General features: G+C 48.4%; 1 protein-coding gene across 2 annotated transcripts in view; it reads right to left on the bottom strand.

The window, feature by feature from the left end:
- Window positions 1–7,351, bottom strand: part of slc36a4 (solute carrier family 36 member 4) — a 44,058-nt gene extending 36,707 nt beyond the window's left edge. The window contains exon 1 of one of the 2 annotated variants that reach the window (XM_060943359.1): window positions 6,845–7,351. In XM_060943359.1, coding sequence (XP_060799342.1) covers window positions 6,845–6,860 — 16 coding nt within the window. In that variant the 5' untranslated portion in view covers window positions 6,861–7,351. The remainder of the gene's footprint in view (window positions 1–6,844) is intronic. The other variant, XM_060943360.1, reaches the window with a different exon arrangement.
- Between the last annotated feature and the right edge of the window lie 9,015 nt (window positions 7,352–16,366).

Raw genomic sequence — 16,366 nt, 5'->3', positions numbered from 1 at the left:
GAGAGAGCGCTTGAGTGAGAGGGGGAGGAGAGAGAGCGCTTGAGTGAGAGGGGGAGGAGAGAGAGCGCTTGAGTGAGAGGGGGAGGAGAGAGAGCGCTTGAGTGAGAGGGGGAGGAGAGAGAGCGCTTGAGTGAGAGGGGGAGGAGAGAGAGCGCTTGAGTGAGAGGGGGAGGAGAGAGAGCGCTTGAGTGAGAGGGGGAGGAGAGAGCGCGCTTGAGTGAGAGGGGGAGGAGAGAGAGCGCTTGAGTGAGAGGGGGAGGAGAGAGCGCGCTTGAGTGAGAGGGGGAGGAGAGAGCGCGCTTGAGTGAGAGGGGGAGGAGAGAGCGCGCTTGAGTGAGAGGGGGAGGAGAGAGCGCGCTTGAGTGAGAGGGGGAGGAGAGAGCGCGCTTGAGTGAGAGGGGGAGGAGAGAGCGCGCTTGAGTGAGAGGGGGAGGAGAGAGCGCGCTTGAGTGAGAGGGGGAGGAGAGAGCGCGCTTGAGTGAGAGGGGGAGGAGAGAGCGCGCTTGAGTGAGAGGGGGAGGAGAGAGCGCGCTTGAGTGAGAGGGGGAGGAGAGAGCGCGCTTGAGTGAGAGGGGGAGGAGAGAGCGCTTGAGTGAGAGGGGAGGAGAGAGCGCTTGAGTGAGAGAGAGGAGAAAGCGCTTGAGTGAGAGAGAGGAGAGAGAGCGCTTGAGTGAGAGGGGGAGGAGAGAGCGCGCTTGAGTGAGAGGGGGAGGAGAGAGCGCGCTTGAGTGAGAGGGGGAGGAGAGAGCGCGCTTGAGTGAGAGGGGGAGGAGAGAGCGCTTGAGTGAGAGGGGAGGAGAGAGCGCTTGAGTGAGAGAGAGGAGAAAGCGCTTGAGTGAGAGAGAGGAGAGAGAGCGCTTGAGTGAGAGGGGGAGGAGAGAGCGCTTGAGTGAGAGAGGGAGGAGAAAGCGCTTGAAAGTGAGAGGAAGGAGAGAGCGCTTGAGTGAGAGAGAGGAGAGAGCGCTTGAGTGAGAGAGAGAGGAGAGAGCGCTTGAGTGAGAGAGAGAGGAGAGAGAGCGCTTGAGTGAGAGAGAGGAGAGAGAGCGCTTGAGTGAGAGGGGGAGGAGAGAGCGCGCTTGAGTGAGAGGGGGAGGAGAGAGAGCGCTTGAGTGAGAGGGGGAGGAGAGAGAGCGCTTGAGTGAGAGGGGGAGGAGAGAGAGCGCTTGAGTGAGAGGGGGAGGAGAGAGAGCGCTTGAGTGAGAGGGGGAGGAGAGAGCGCTTGAAAGTGAGAGGGGGAGGAGAGAGCGCTTGAAAGTGAGAGGGGGAGAAGAGAGCGCTTGAAAGTGAGAGGGGGAGGAGAGAGCGCTTGAAAGTGAGAGGGGGAGGAGAGAGCGCTTGAAAGTGAGAGGGGGAGGAGAGAGCGCTTGAAAGTGAGAGGGGGAGGAGAGAGCGCTTGAAAGTGAGAGGGGGAGGAGAGAGCGCTTGAAAGTGAGAGGGGGAGGAGAGAGAGCGCTTGAGTGAGAGGGGGAGGAGAGAGAGCGCTTGAGTGAGAGGGGGAGGAGAGAGAGCGCTTGAGTGAGAGGGGGAGGAGAGAGAGCGCTTGAGTGAGAGGGGGAGGAGAGAGAGCGCTTGAGTGAGAGGGGGGAGGAGAGAGAGCGCTTGAGTGAGAGGGGGAGGAGAGAGCGCGCTTGAGTGAGAGGGGGAGGAGAGAGAGCGCTTGAGTGAGAGGGGGAGGAGAGAGCGCGCTTGAGTGAGAGGGGGAGGAGAGAGCGCTTGAAAGTGAGAGGAAGGAGAGAGCGCTTGAGTGAGAGAGAGGAGAGAGCGCTTGAGTGAGAGAGAGAGGAGAGAGCGCTTGAGTGAGAGAGAGAGGAGAGAGAGCGCTTGAGTGAGAGAGAGAGGAGAGAGAGCGCTTGAGTGAGAGGGGGAGGAGAGAGCGCTTGAGTGAGAGGGGGAGGAGAGAGCGCTTGAGTGAGAGGGGGAGGAGAGAGAGCGCTTGAGTGAGAGAGAGAGAGGAGAGAGCGCTTGAGTGAGAGGGGGAGGAGAGAGCGCTTGAGTGAGAGAGAGGGAGGAGAGAGCGCTTGAGTGAGAGAGAGGGAGGAGAGAGCGCTTGAGTGAGAGAGAGGAGAGAGCGCTTGAGTGAGAGAGAGGAGAGAGCGCTTGAGTGAGAGAGAGAGAGGAGAAAGCGCTTGAGTGAGAGAGAGGAGAGAGAGCGCTTGAGTGAGAGGGGGAGGAGAGAGCGCTTGAGTGAGAGAGAGGGAGGAGAGAGCGCTTGAGTGAGAGAGAGGGAGGAGAGAGCGCTTGAGTGAGAGAGAGAGAGGAGAGAGCGCTTGAGTGAGAGAGAGAGGAGAGAGCGCTTGAGTGAGAGAGAGGAGAGAGAGCGCTTGAGTGAGAGAGGGAGGAGAGAGCGCTTGAGTGAGAGAGAGGGAGGAGAGAGCGCTTGAGTGAGAGAGAGGAGAGAGAGCGCTTGAGTGAGAGGGGGAGGAGAGAGCGCTTGAGTGAGAGAGGGAGGAGAGAGCGCTTGAGTGAGAGAGAGGGAGGAGAGAGCGCTTGAGTGAGAGAGAGGAGAGAGAGCGCTTGAGTGAGAGGGGGAGGAGAGAGCGCTTGAGTGAGAGAGAGGGAGGAGAGAGCGCTTGAGTGAGAGAGAGGGAGGAGAGAGCGCTTGAGTGAGAGAGAGGGAGGAGAGAGCGCTTGAGTGAGAGAGAGGAGAGAGCGCTTGAGTGAGAGAGAGGAGAGAGCGCTTGAGTGAGAGAGAGGAGAGAGCGCTTGAGTGAGAGAGAGAGGAGAGAGCGCTTGAGCGAGAGAGGGGGAGGAGAGAGCGCTTGAGCGAGAGAGAGGGAGGAGAGAGCGCTTGAGTGAGAGAGAGAGAGGAGAGAGCGCTTGAGTGAGAGAGAGAGAGGAGAGAGCGCTTGAGTGAGAGAGAGAGAGGAGAGAGCGCTTGAGTGAGAGAGAGGGGAGAAAGTGCTTGAGTGAGAGAGAGGGGAGAGAGCGCTTGAGTGAGAGAGAGGGAGGAGAGAGCGCTTGAGTGAGAGAGAGGGAGGAGAGAGCGCTTGAGTGAGAGAGAGAGGAGAGAGCGCTTGAAAGTGAGAGGGGGAGGAGAGAGAGCGCTTGAAAGTGAGAGGGGGAGGAGAGAGAGCGCTTGAGTGAGAGGGGGAGGAGAGAGAGCGCTTGAGTGAGAGGGGGAGGAGAGAGAGCGCTTGAGTGAGAGGGGGAGGAGAGAGCGCTTGAGTGAGAGGGGGAGGAGAGAGCGCTTGAGTGAGAGAGAGGAGAAAGCGCTTGAGTGAGAGAGAGGAGAGAGAGCGCTTGAGTGAGAGGGGGAGGAGAGAGCGCTTGAGTGAGAGAGGGAGGAGAAAGCGCTTGAAAGTGAGAGAGGAAGGAGAGAGCGCTTGAGTGAGAGAGAGGAGAGAGCGCTTGAGTGAGAGAGAGAGAGGAGAGAGCGCTTGAGAGAGAGAGAGGAGAGAGAGCGCTTGAGTGAGAGAGAGGAGAGAGAGCGCTTGAGTGAGAGGGGGAGGAGAGAGCGCTTGAGTGAGAGGGGGAGGAGAGAGAGCGCTTGAGTGAGAGAGAGAGGAGAGAGCGCTTGAGTGAGAGGGGGAGGAGAGAGCGCTTGAGTGAGAGAGAGGGAGGAGAGAGCGCTTGAGTGAGAGAGAGGAGAGAGCGCTTGAGTGAGAGAGAGGAGAGAGCGCTTGAGTGAGAGAGAGAGAGGAGAAAGCGCTTGAGTGAGAGAGAGGAGAGAGAGCGCTTGAGTGAGAGGGGGAGGAGAGAGCGCTTGAGTGAGAGAGAGGGAGGAGAGAGCGCTTGAGTGAGAGAGAGGGAGGAGAGAGCGCTTGAGTGAGAGAGAGGGAGGAGAGAGCGCTTGAGTGAGAGAGAGGGAGGAGAGAGCGCTTGAGTGAGAGAGAGGGAGGAGAGAGCGCTTGAGTGAGAGAGAGAGGAGAGAGCGCTTGAGTGAGAGAGAGAGAGGAGAGAGCGCTTGAGTGAGAGGGGGAGGAGAGAGCGCTTGAGTGAGAGAGAGAGGGAGGAGAGAGCGCTTGAGTGAGAGAGAGGGAGGAGAGAGCGCTTGAGTGAGAGAGAGGGAGGAGAGAGCGCTTGAGTGAGAGAGAGAGAGGAGAGAGCGCTTGAGTGAGAGAGAGAGAGGAGAGAGCGCTTGAGTGAGAGAGAGAGGAGAGAGCGCTTGAGTGAGAGAGAGGGAGGAGAGAGCGCTTGAGTGAGAGAGAGGGAGGAGAGAGCGCTTGAGTGAGAGAGAGGGAGGAGAAAGCGCTTGAGTGAGAGAGAGGAGAGAGAGCGCTTGAGTGAGAGGGGGAGGAGAGAGCGCTTGAGTGAGAGAGAGGGAGGAGAGAGCGCTTGAGTGAGAGAGAGGGAGGAGAGAGCGCTTGAGTGAGAGAGAGGAGAGAGCGCTTGAGTGAGAGAGAGAGAGGAGAAAGCGCTTGAGTGAGAGAGAGAGAGGAGAGAGCGCTTGAGTGAGAGAGAGAGAGGAGAGAGCGCTTGAGTGAGAGAGAGAGAGGAGAGAGCGCTTGAGTGAGAGGGGGAGGAGAGAGAGCTTGAGTGAGAGGGGGAGGAGAGAGAGCGCTTGAGTGAGAGGGGGAGGAGAGAGAGCGCTTGAGTGAGAGGGGGAGGAGAGAGAGCGCTTGAGTGAGAGGGGGAGGAGAGAGAGCGCTTGAGTGAGAGGGGGAGGAGAGAGAGCGCTTGAGTGAGAGGGGGAGGAGAGAGAGCGCTTGAGTGAGAGGGGGAGGAGAGAGAGCGCTTGAGTGAGAGGGGGAGGAGAGAGAGCGCTTGAGTGAGAGGGGGAGGAGAGAGAGCGCGCTTGAGTGAGAGGGGGAGGAGAGAGAGCGCGCTTGAGTGAGAGGGGGAGGAGAGAGAGCGCTTGAGTGAGAGGGGGAGGAGAGAGAGCGCTTGAGTGAGAGGGGGAGGAGAGAGAGCGCTTGAGTGAGAGGGGGAGGAGAGAGAGCGCTTGAGTGAGAGAGAGGGAGGAGAGAGCGCTTGAGTGAGAGAGAGAGAGAGGAGAGAGCGCTTGAGTGAGAGAGAGAGAGGAGAGAGCGCTTGAGTGAGAGAGAGAGAGGAGAGAGCGCTTGAGTGAGAGAGAGAGGAGAAAGCGCTTGAGTGAGAGAGAGGGGAGAGAGCGCTTGAGTGAGAGAGAGGGGAGAGAGCGCTTGAGTGAGAGGGGGAGGAGAGAGAGCGCTTGAGTGAGAGGGGGAGGAGAGAGAGCGCTTGAGTGAGAGGGGGAGGAGAGAGAGCGCTTGAGTGAGAGGGGGAGGAGAGAGAGCGCTTGAGTGAGAGGGGGAGGAGAGAGAGCGCTTGAGTGAGAGGGGGAGGAGAGAGAGCGCTTGAGTGAGAGGGGGAGGAGAGAGAGCGCTTGAGTGAGAGGGGGAGGAGAGAGAGCGCTTGAGTGAGAGGGGGAGGAGAGAGAGCGCTTGAGTGAGAGGGGGAGGAGAGAGAGCGCTTGAGTGAGAGGGGGAGGAGAGAGAGCGCTTGAGTGAGAGGGGGAGGAGAGAGAGCGCTTGAGTGAGAGGGGGAGGAGAGAGAGCGCTTGAGTGAGAGGGGGAGGAGAGAGAGCGCTTGAGTGAGAGGGGGAGGAGAGAGCGCTTGAGTGAGAGGGGGAGGAGAGAGCGCTTGAGTGAGAGGAGAGAGCGCTTGAGTGAGAAGGGGAGGAGAGAGCATTTGAGTGAGAAGGGGAGGAGAGAGCGTTTGAGTGAGAAGGGGAGGAGAGAGCGCTTGAAAGGGAGAGAGAGCGCTTGAAAGGGAGAGAGAGGAGAGTGTGCTTGAGTGAGAAGGAGAGTGCGCTTGAAAGGGAGAGAGAGGAGTGCACGCTTGAGTGAGGAGTGCGCGCTTGAAAGGGAGAGAGAGGAGAGAGCGCTTGAGTGAGAAGGAGAGAGAGCGCTTGAGTGAGAAGGAGAGTGCGCTTGAGTGAGAGTGCGCTTGAGTGAGAAGGAGAGTGCGCTTGAGTGAGAGTGCGCTTGTGTGAGAAGGAGAGTGAGAAGGAGAGTGCGCTTGTGTGAGAAGGAGAGTGAGAAGGAGAGTGCGCTTGTGTGAGAAGGAGAGTGAGAAGGAGAGTGCGCTTGTGTGAGAAGGAGAGTGAGAAGGAGAGTGCGCTTGTGTGAGAAGGAGAGTGAGAAGGAGAGTGCGCTTGTGTGAGAAGGAGAGTGAGAAGGAGAGTGCGCTTGTGTGAGAGTGAGCTTGTGTGAGAAGGAGAGTGAGAAGGAGAGTGCGCTTGTGTGAGAGTGAGCTTGTGTGAGAAGGAGAGTGAGAGTGCGCTTGTGTGAGAGTGAGCTTGTGTGAGAAGGAGAGTGAGAAGGAGAGTGCGCTTGTGTGAGAAGGAGAGTGAGAAGGAGAGTGCGCTTGTGTGAGAGTGCGCTTGTGTGAGAGTGCGCTTGTGTGAGAAGGAGTGAGAAGGAGAGTGCGCTTGTGTGAGAGTGCGCTTGTGTGAGAGTGCGCTTGTGTGAGAAGGAGAGTGAGAAGGAGAGTGAGAAGGAGAGTGCGCTTGTGTGAGAAGGAGAGTGAGAAGGAGAGTGCGCTTGTGTGAGAGTGCGCTTGTGTGAGAAGGAGAGTGCGCTTGTGTGAGAAAGAGTAAGCTTGTGTGAGAAGGAGAGTGAGAAGGAGAGTGCGCTTGTGTGAGAAGGAGAGTGCGCTTGAAAGAAAGTGAGGACAGTGCGCTTGTGTGAGAAAGAGTAAGCTTGTGTGAGAAGGAGAGTGCGCTTGTGTGAGAAGGAGAGTGAGAAGGAGTGCGCGCTTGTGTGAGAAGGAGAGTGCGCTTGAAAGAAAGTGAGGAGAGTGCGCTTTCCTCTCCTGGACATGAACCATAGTGTGGTCCTTGGAGCAAGTGCCTGACCCGAGATGCCCTTCTGAGTGCCCTACTTTCAGGGAAATTCCCCTAGTAAATAAATACCGAGAGAAACACCGGAGAGCGCACACTTACCCAACTGCTCTTCCATCTTCAATCGGTGACAGTGGGCGTGGCTTCAGTACGTCACGCGTTTTCATGCGTCGGCATGTATATACACGCATCTGAGCATTACAGCCGCGCGCGCGCAGTTCTGTTCCGGTCCCGGTCCATCAACACACAGCGCGGAACCGCGGACCCCGGCGCGCGACACTCTCTGCCTTATAGCTCGCGCTGACGTGGAACTGCATTGGTTGTGTCGCCTGGGCGTGGCCTGAAAGGTGCGCGCGCCACGCCTTCACCTCTCAAAAATCGGCTGCGGTCCGAGTGAAGCGGCTCCGGTTGCGGTTCAGCTGCGGCTCCGTTTCTTCGTTCGTTTGTTTGTTTGAGTCCACAGCGCGCTCGCGCAACATCACCGCGGACAAAACGGCGGAACGGAAGCAGCTGAGAAACGTCACCATCATTCCACAGGGAACGGGAGCGTCTCTTAAAGGAGCCGCAACACCACTACACAGCGAGCGCGCGCGCGGCGCGGTCACGGCTTTAACCGTCTGCGCGCGCGCGCACAAATCGTCCTCGTAAATCCGCAGTGACGTCAGAGCGCGTTTCAGCATCACGGTGCGCGAAAACCGCCAGCGCGAGCGTGTAACCCTCACAGCCTAATGTAGGAATTTGAAAATAGCGGACGGATCCCTCACGCGCTGTAGAAACGGGACAGAAAATATTAACATGAGTAAAAATATCCCTCATTTGTTCCAGTTAGTGGGGACAGAAAAATAAGTAATACACTGGTAGATATTTTCAAGAGTACATCTATAAACACAACAGTTTCATTAATAAAACTAAATACATGTCAGCCTTTGGTCAATCAAACCTGTATAATCAACCTCCAAAATCCGTATTTCCCTTATAAAATCCGTATAAGATGCACATTAAAATAATTTACCTAAAATTTGAATGATAATTAACAATGATATATCCAAGTTACTTTTTATTCAATATTAATAACAATAAACCTTCAGAATGAATACAAAGCTCCAATGTTCGACAAAAACACAAAGAGTCACTCTAATGTTCTGAATTGTACTCCATGACAACTTTTTTAGCGCTCTGCACCAATACCTCACGAGGCTGCATGTCACAGCAAGTGTCTGTGTTCATCTTGCCGGAGTGCCCATTCAGAATCTTTTCAGTCGCTAGTGAAAGTCGCTCAGGTGGAAATACGCTTTTCAAACAAAACGTTACTTCCCGGTTGGCGGGATTCTCACAATGTGGTGTGCGCATGATCAAAAGTGGAACGAAGTCTCGCTACCACAAGATAACGCGCGATTTCATAAGACTCTTTACTGGCTGTCTGTGGTGTACAGTACGTTTGTAAATGTTATGCGCTCTTATCATCGTAGGAATTGATTATAGCTCTAAATAAATATTGAAGTTTTTTTAAAGAATCCGTATAACTATTTGTACGTCCGTATACTGCGTTTATTGAATCAAATCCGTATAAAATACGTACATTCCGTATAGGTTGACATGTAACAAACATTCATATCAGATGTTAATCTATATAATATAATTATGGCACTATACATATCCTTTAATACAGTGATATGAAAACCATATCAGCCAACACTTATCCACAGTCTATAGTATTGCACAAACATTATGATCAGATCTGAACTTTAAAAATGTAAAGATTTTAGATCAAAAACTATATGAAGAATTCTATACTGCAAAACCTTACAAATATGACTAGTTTTCTGTTATATGACTGGGTTACTGTTTTACTATAAATCATGTGACTAGCCTATTTTTACCAATTTGACCACCAGTAGTATAATATTGCATTTCAAACATGACTAGGTTAATATCATTTGATATAGTTAAGTCTAAAATCCATGTAGTCTTGCCACTATTAATTAATAATGTGAAAAATCTGACTTTCTGAATAAAATAAAATCACTATCAAATATTTAAAAATGCTATCATATTTGTTTTGTTCAGACCACCTTTCATGAAAGTGAAAAACATTAAACGATCTACCGATGTTTAAACTAGATTTTGACATAAATGACTGGAGATAATCTCAAAATTCAGACTTCCTAAAAAGTATATAATCTCCATCATTTACAATCTTACAGTACCTACAATTACACAAGAACAGATTAAATATATTTCAGAATATTTTTAAATAAAACTTGCATAATACCAAACGTTATCAAACTAATTGTATTAGGAAAATATCAAATTCAAACTTCAAAACCCATTATCAATCAGAATCAAATGACTTGGTATGTCTTCACACTGTCATATAATATAACAAAAAGTTACATGTTGATCCTGGGATTGAGATGCTGGCCTCTTCTGCCCCTCGGACCTGCTTGATCCATCCTGGTGCCCTGTGTCTGGTCGGGGTTTTATCGCACCGCTCCTGTGAAGGACGGCCCCATGAGGACAGTTGAGGGTTATACCTGTTAAAACTGTTAATATTATAGTCAGGCTGTCTGTTGTTGCCCAAATGAGGATGGGTTCCCTTTTGAGTCTGGTTCCTCTTGAGGTTTCTTCCTCATGTCGTCTGAGGGAGTTTTTCCTTGCCACTGTCGCCACAGGCTTGCTCATTGGGGATAGATTAGGGATAAAATTAGCTCATGTTTTAAGTCGTTCAAATTCTGTAAAGCTGCTTTGCAACAATGTTTATTGTTAAAAGCGCTATACAAATAAACTTGATTTGATTTGATATAATTACTCTAAGATCATGTTTGTACTTATTGTTATGTTTGGACGAGACAGAATGATATGCCGTGTGCTTTTGGGTATTTTTAAAACACTTCACACGATTGGTTGAGATACACCGGAAGCGGTTCAGTGACCAATGATATAATGGTTCACAAAACTGTTTTACCCGCTAAATAAACCATTCAGAATACTTCGGTCCTTTCCGATATTTTCCGATTGGTGTGTAAACAACGCTGTATTTACCGCAGTGCTTGCTAGCTGGTGCTGACAAATTGATACGCACAAGATTCAGTAAAACGCGACTACACGCTCTCTACTTATAAATGCACGACAAAATGAATAGATACGCAATATCACTCTTGTGCCCAAAAAGTGGATGTGCAACAGACAGATAAAAAACGCATATTATCACGTATTACGCGCCCTAGATTAGGCTCTGAACCTGTCCTTGAGCATTGCAGTACAACACCACACGCAGTCAGTTCACGGTTTCACTGCGGGCACACTGACGTCACTAATCTCCCATGATGCTCTCCGAGCTTGCTGTGTCCGCCGTCTTTGTGGTATAGAATCCATGGCGACTGAAGAGAGCACGTCAGCGAACTGTAGCTTTTCGCAAACATCTCACGAATTGAGTAATAGCGACAAGGTCCGGTACAACATAGAAGAACGTTCAGTGTGGATCCACATAGAGCACGTGTCCGAGTGTGAATTACACAGACATCGTGAATTACCTGGTGTTAAAGGAGAACTGAAGGCAAGTATTTTTATCATCAAGTGACAATTCGTGCCATAAATAGTTTATTTATAGTTTAGACACCAGTGGAACATCTAAAACAAAAATAGAACTTGTCGAAGAAGAAGAAGCCTTTATTATTAGTCACATGTACACAAGCACAGTGAAATTCCTCTCTGCATTTAAAGGAGAACTGAAGGCAAATTTTTTATGATCACTCATTTTATTAAATATCGGAATGCGTTTTTGATCGCTATTTTGTCATTGCTATAGCAAGTTATGAGTGTTTGAAATATGCTCTGTAATATATCAGTCCATATGTCAAAGCGATGGGCGTAAACGAGATTCATTGAGACCTGTGCGAGACATCGTAGGACGGAAGTAAAACATGCAGCGGAAATCAAAGCGACCGACATCTGCCAACATTCCGTGTCCGAAATCACTCACTCGTTCACTACTCACTACTCCCTGTATAGGTCATTACTATATAAAGGACTATATAGTGAACTCATTGGTAAAATGATAAAACACTTTCGGACACTACTCCGTCACGCTGGTATTTACGTGCCAGATCAGTCGGCTGGTGGGTTTTCAAAATAATAAACACATGCATGCATTTGTGATAAATCCATATTACTGTATACTGAGCGCATTTCCCACATTAAGCAGTACAAAGTCGCTGCATCTTTCAGTTCTTTTAAATCAAGGCTGAATCCTTTCTTCTTTGCCGCTGCCTTTTATTAAATCAAATTTGAGATTTTAATTTGATTTCTTTCAGTGCAACCGCAATGCATGATGAGATATATTGCTTTGGTTAGTGACCATCATTGTACGCTACTTTTTGTGATGCATTGTGGGATACTTTGAGTGCACTATATAGGGTGTAAATAATCCTCACTAAGGTTTTGGACAGCACTACAAAATGGCGTCCTCACTATGTAGTGAGTAGGGAGGGATTTCGGACACGGGGAAAGCGATCAACACCTGCCAACGTTGTCAAAAGACACGCGCGCCCTCTTTCGAATGCTGACGTAATCAAGCCGGAAGTTTTGTTTGTTTTGATAGCAATCAGGAAAGTTTGAAAAAAAGTCGGCAGTAATCGTCATTTAAACTCGTTTTTGTGCAATATTTCGTTTGGAAAACAGTTTTCAAAATGGCGGCGCTGACACTTCACGTTTCGAAGTCTCGCACAAGTCTTGTGAAGATCGTGCGGATAAGCGACGCCTGCCGTGGGCCAAACGAACTAAATTCAACACGGCTAAAAACCGAATAGGCCGATAAGTATAATATTTAATTGTGATTAGTTGCCGATACGAGTCACGATATAAGGTTACTAAAAGCGAAAACGTAATTGAGTAACACGTTAATTAAGAAATAAAGCAAGTTTAAAAATCACTTCAGTTCTCCTTTAACTACTAGCTTCGTCACTGGTATCAACTGATTAACACTATCGTTTACTGTTTAGCGCAAGTTTACTGTAAGGATCTAGTAGGTTCCTGATGTGGGCAAATGTTACACAAACCAAAAAAACCAAAACTAATTACTGACGTCTCTATAAGGCAACATGTTACTGAGCTCAACTACCTACATTTTCCTGGGGCTTTTTGCTCTGCATTTGTAACTGCAGTATAAATTGGAGTAGCACTTACATGTATATCACTTCCAGTATGTCGCATCTTTATCTCCCTCTCATATTATCTACAGTGTGAACTGTAGATATGAGAAACGGTTACGATAGAAATATAAACCGTAACCTTTATGAAATGATCTGCACGTACTCGTATATATTTGTTGGTGGTCTCTTATGTCCGATCTGTTCAGATTTGTAAGCCGCTGTCTCTGTCGTCCATGGGTTAGATCTTCCATTTGGGGTCTTTCTCGCATTTTAACAGCGGGTAAACTTAACAGTCTGACTCCAGCCTTAGCAGAAATATTGGAGCAGCCGATAACTGTACAAATTTGTGGCATTTTGTATTAAGGTACTTGTTGCTACGCATGTGTTTTTCCACAAAGTTTTTCCAAAAAGTCCATTTACACAAGCTACAGATCTCACATGGATGCTGCTTCTTTCTTGTAACTGACACCTTTCTGTGGGATTGGACCATATGGGCTAGCCTTCCTGCTCCAATGACCCTGTCCCCGGTTCACTGGTTGTCCTTCCTTGGACCACTTTTGTTCCGTACCACTGCTTACCAGGAACACCACACAGGATGTGCCATTTTGGAGATGCTCAGACCCAGTCAGTCAGTCATCTAGCCATCATAATTTGGCCCTTGTCAAAGTTGCTCCTTACACTTGCCTGTTTTTGTGGCTACTGCCTCAGAGGCGAAGCAGGAGCCACGAGGTCATCACGTTGTAAGAACAAGTGGAACAATAGCGCACTGCGCATACGCATTACAATCACCAGAACGGCGAATCGTGATCTCGCGATATGAACAGTTGATCTCATGAGATCAAAGGTACACAAGAATGAGAGGTGAAGCCACGATGTCGTCGTGTTGTAAGAATGAGTGAAACAATGGCGAAACTTCGTAACCAATCAGCACTTATCCTGATGGAGTTCGATTACCCGCTCTACTTCTTGATAAACTTCGGAACTAGAAACGAAATAAGAGAAACCTCGTTATAACTTCGTAGTATCGGAAGATAATCGGCAGCTAAAAAGATAAACGAGATTCACCTCGTGGAGAACAGTTTAGCTCCAAGCTGATATTCTTTGCTCAGGATGATTTGGTTGTGCGATATTAATAATGCAGGACTGGGATTTTCTCCACTAAGTAAATAGAAATAAAAATAAAATGGCGGCCCTCAGTTGAGATCCACTGGTGTAGATCGGATGCCGTTTTAATAGTTATGTGAGTATTAAAAACAACAACAAAATACATAATGCTACTATCTGCTGTATCCGTCATCTTGACATGGGTGTGGCCAAAACCGGGAAATCTTTCTTGCTTTATAATTTTAAATTAAAATAAGAACTTGAACACTGCTCGTGGAAACGCCGCAGAACAAAACGCAAGTGTCGAAACGTCAGCGCGGTGGGAGTTCTGGCTCTGATAGAGCGGTTCCTCAAACTCCGCTACATCACTCAAGTTCTCAAGCAGTCATCATTTTGGTTTGTAAAATGTCAGACTTGGAAGAGAAACAATTCAAATTCCGCCTCGGAGACGCCTCTACCCAGTGATGTCAAATCATCAGCCAACAGCAGCACTTGTTCCCTTTAAACGAGCTCGACTGCGTCGTCATACACACGGATTCGCTTGGGGAATCGACACCGCTGTGGACGCAGCTCAGTGTTCTGAGGAGGGAATTATACCTCACTCATCACAGTTAGCTGGCTCGCTTGCTGCTTATGAAAGACAAACATGGAGGCATCTATGGATTTTGTAGCTACTGCCTCATACAGGCGAAGAGAAGCGAGGCAGGAGCCACGATGTCATCGCGTTGTAAGAATGAGTGGAACGATAGCGCACTGCGCATACGCATTACAATCACCAGAACGGCGAATCATGATCTCGCGATATCAAAGGTACGCAAGAACGAGTGGTGAAGCCATGATGTCATTGTGTTGTAAGAATGAGTGGAACAATAGCGAAACTTCGTAACCAATCAGCACTTCTACTTCTTAAGCCGTTCTACTTCTTGATAAACTTCGGAACCGATCAGAACCAGAAAGAGAAACCTCGTTATAACTTCGTAGTATCGGAAGATAATCGGCAGATAAAAAGATAAACGAGATTCACCTCGCGGTTCGCCGAGGCTACTGATTCGATATCGAGTGAGTGGTGTTTATTTTCAGAAACTGTACCTTTTGATTCTCACAGCTTTTGTTTGGTCCTTCTGAAAGGTCAAATGAAAGGGTTTGGCACCGATATCAAACTTCTGCTTTTCGCTTTAATTTGTTAAATTTTATTTTAAAGTCTTTACACTACACTTGTGAAACCCAGTGTGCTCATTCGTACTAAATAATGCTTCGAAGACAATTCATGAACAAGTGCTTTCTTACCGTTTTGAAAATATAGTTCACAGCACTGGATTTTGAATAAAACACAGTAAACACAATACTCCAAGCCCGGATGCTGCTCACAGCTTGGTGATGCTTGTAAGAGATGAGGCGAGAATCATTGATAACGTGTATATATGCGATATTTACTGTACGGACATGGGGTCAGAAAACAGTTTTATTTATAAGCAGCAGCCACAGACACATAGGGTACTGATTTTTCCTTCTTCCAACACATCAACTTCCAGAGCTGACTGTTCATCATCTTGCTGCCTGGTAAACCCCACCCCTCCACGGGGACCACTGTAATGAGATCCATCTATCATCTCTAGCCGCTTTATCCTGTTCTACAGGGTCGCGGGCAAGCTGGAGCCTATCCCAGCTGACTACGGGCGAAAGGCGGGGTACACCCTGGACAAGTCGCCAGGTCATCACAGGGCTGACACATAGACACAGACAACCATTCACACTCACATTCACACCTACGCTCAATTTAGAGTCACCAGTTAACCTAACCTGCATGTCTTTGGACTGTGGGGGAAACCGGAGCACCCGGAGGAAACCCACGCGGACACGGGGAGACCATGCAAACTCCGCACAGAAAGGCCCTCACCAGCCCCGAACCCAGGACCTTCTTGCTGTGAGGCGATAGCGCTAACCACTAAACCACCGTGCCGCCCTAGCTCCTATAATGTAACTTATAAAAGTTTCGTCGTGAAGCTTTTAAAAGCTGAAAAAAAAATCCATTATCATGTTAGCTGGGTCTCGATATGAGCAGTATTGGGATCATCGGAAAATAAAACGATAGTGCCGTCTGTAAACGTTACACACATCGCGAGAGTTTTTAATTTTCCTCTGAAGAGCTGAAAAGGCGCAGTGGTTGGGAGTAAAATATATCATTTCGGACAAATTAAAACCAAGCACGGATAGAAACAGCAACAAGGAAAAAGAAAAATATGAATTTACACAGAAAATTCAGTCACTTGGTCACTGGTTTATAGTTTAATAGATTCCTAAGGCACAGTACTAACTGAAGGCCAGTCGAAGAATCTTACAACTACTCCGTGTGCGCGTGTGTCCGTACACACGCTGCTGGCTGCTGTGAACATTAATACACACATCTGATCAAGGCACACTGATTTCAGATTTGGTTCTAAGGTCCACTTATGTGCAGAAATAAAAGAAATACTTTATGAAAAAAAAATGAGAATGCGACAATCATTTTGACACATTACACATCGCAATATTCCACATGCTGCTCATCGCTCCTCTGCTCCCCGTTTCATAGTGACGATATCAAACCCATGATAACTCTCACACTAACATTGGTATGAAAATCAAATTGTAGTCATGTGTCATTGGGAGCGTGCACTAGTGCGTTGAGATTACATCAGAACGACAACCCACGTGCTGCATCGTTCGTTAACTGGTTACCCCTTTTGATATACGGGCGATATTGGCAACAAAGCGGCGTTTGAAATGAGACTCGGTTCTGTGCAAATTAGTTACGACTCGTCAAAAAGTGACAAATCTACGTACAACCGCCTGAAATGATTTCTCAGTCCTATGGTGCGTGCGCTGACGTTTCTTCACTCGAACAAAAAAAAAAAAACAGCACTGTTAGTGTCTAATACTGTATTAAAATGTCTTTCATACATTTTTGGCAAGATTATCAGCAGCGCAGTGTTTTCAAATCAAAAACAAAAGCAGTTTATCGCAGGAGGAAAGTTGTTTTAAAGTGCCATTCCACCATTGGATGTATTCTTTGGCATAAAATACAATATATTTTGACAACATATATAAATGGTATCACTAGACAGAGAAATCTTTTAGCTTCAAAATGATATATCAAACATAATTTTTTGACAACGACAAGTATATTAATTTTGCGACCAAAGTTACCAACCCTTTTAATTTCCGCGTGTGATGTCATCGGCAGGTTCCCCTTCTTGTGTACCACGTGACGTGTGACGTGGCACATATCAGCAATGGCGGATAGAACGTGATAAAAATAATACCAATAAATCTAGCTAATACCAATAAATCTAGCTAACTGAAAGATTAACTCAAAATTTTTCACAATTTT

This window comes from Neoarius graeffei, chromosome 16 (assembly GCF_027579695.1).
Source record: "Neoarius graeffei isolate fNeoGra1 chromosome 16, fNeoGra1.pri, whole genome shotgun sequence".
Taxonomy (NCBI): domain Eukaryota; kingdom Metazoa; phylum Chordata; class Actinopteri; order Siluriformes; family Ariidae; genus Neoarius; species Neoarius graeffei.
The sequence above is the reverse complement of the archived record's forward strand: the minus strand, read 5'-3'. Positions and strand labels throughout refer to the sequence as shown.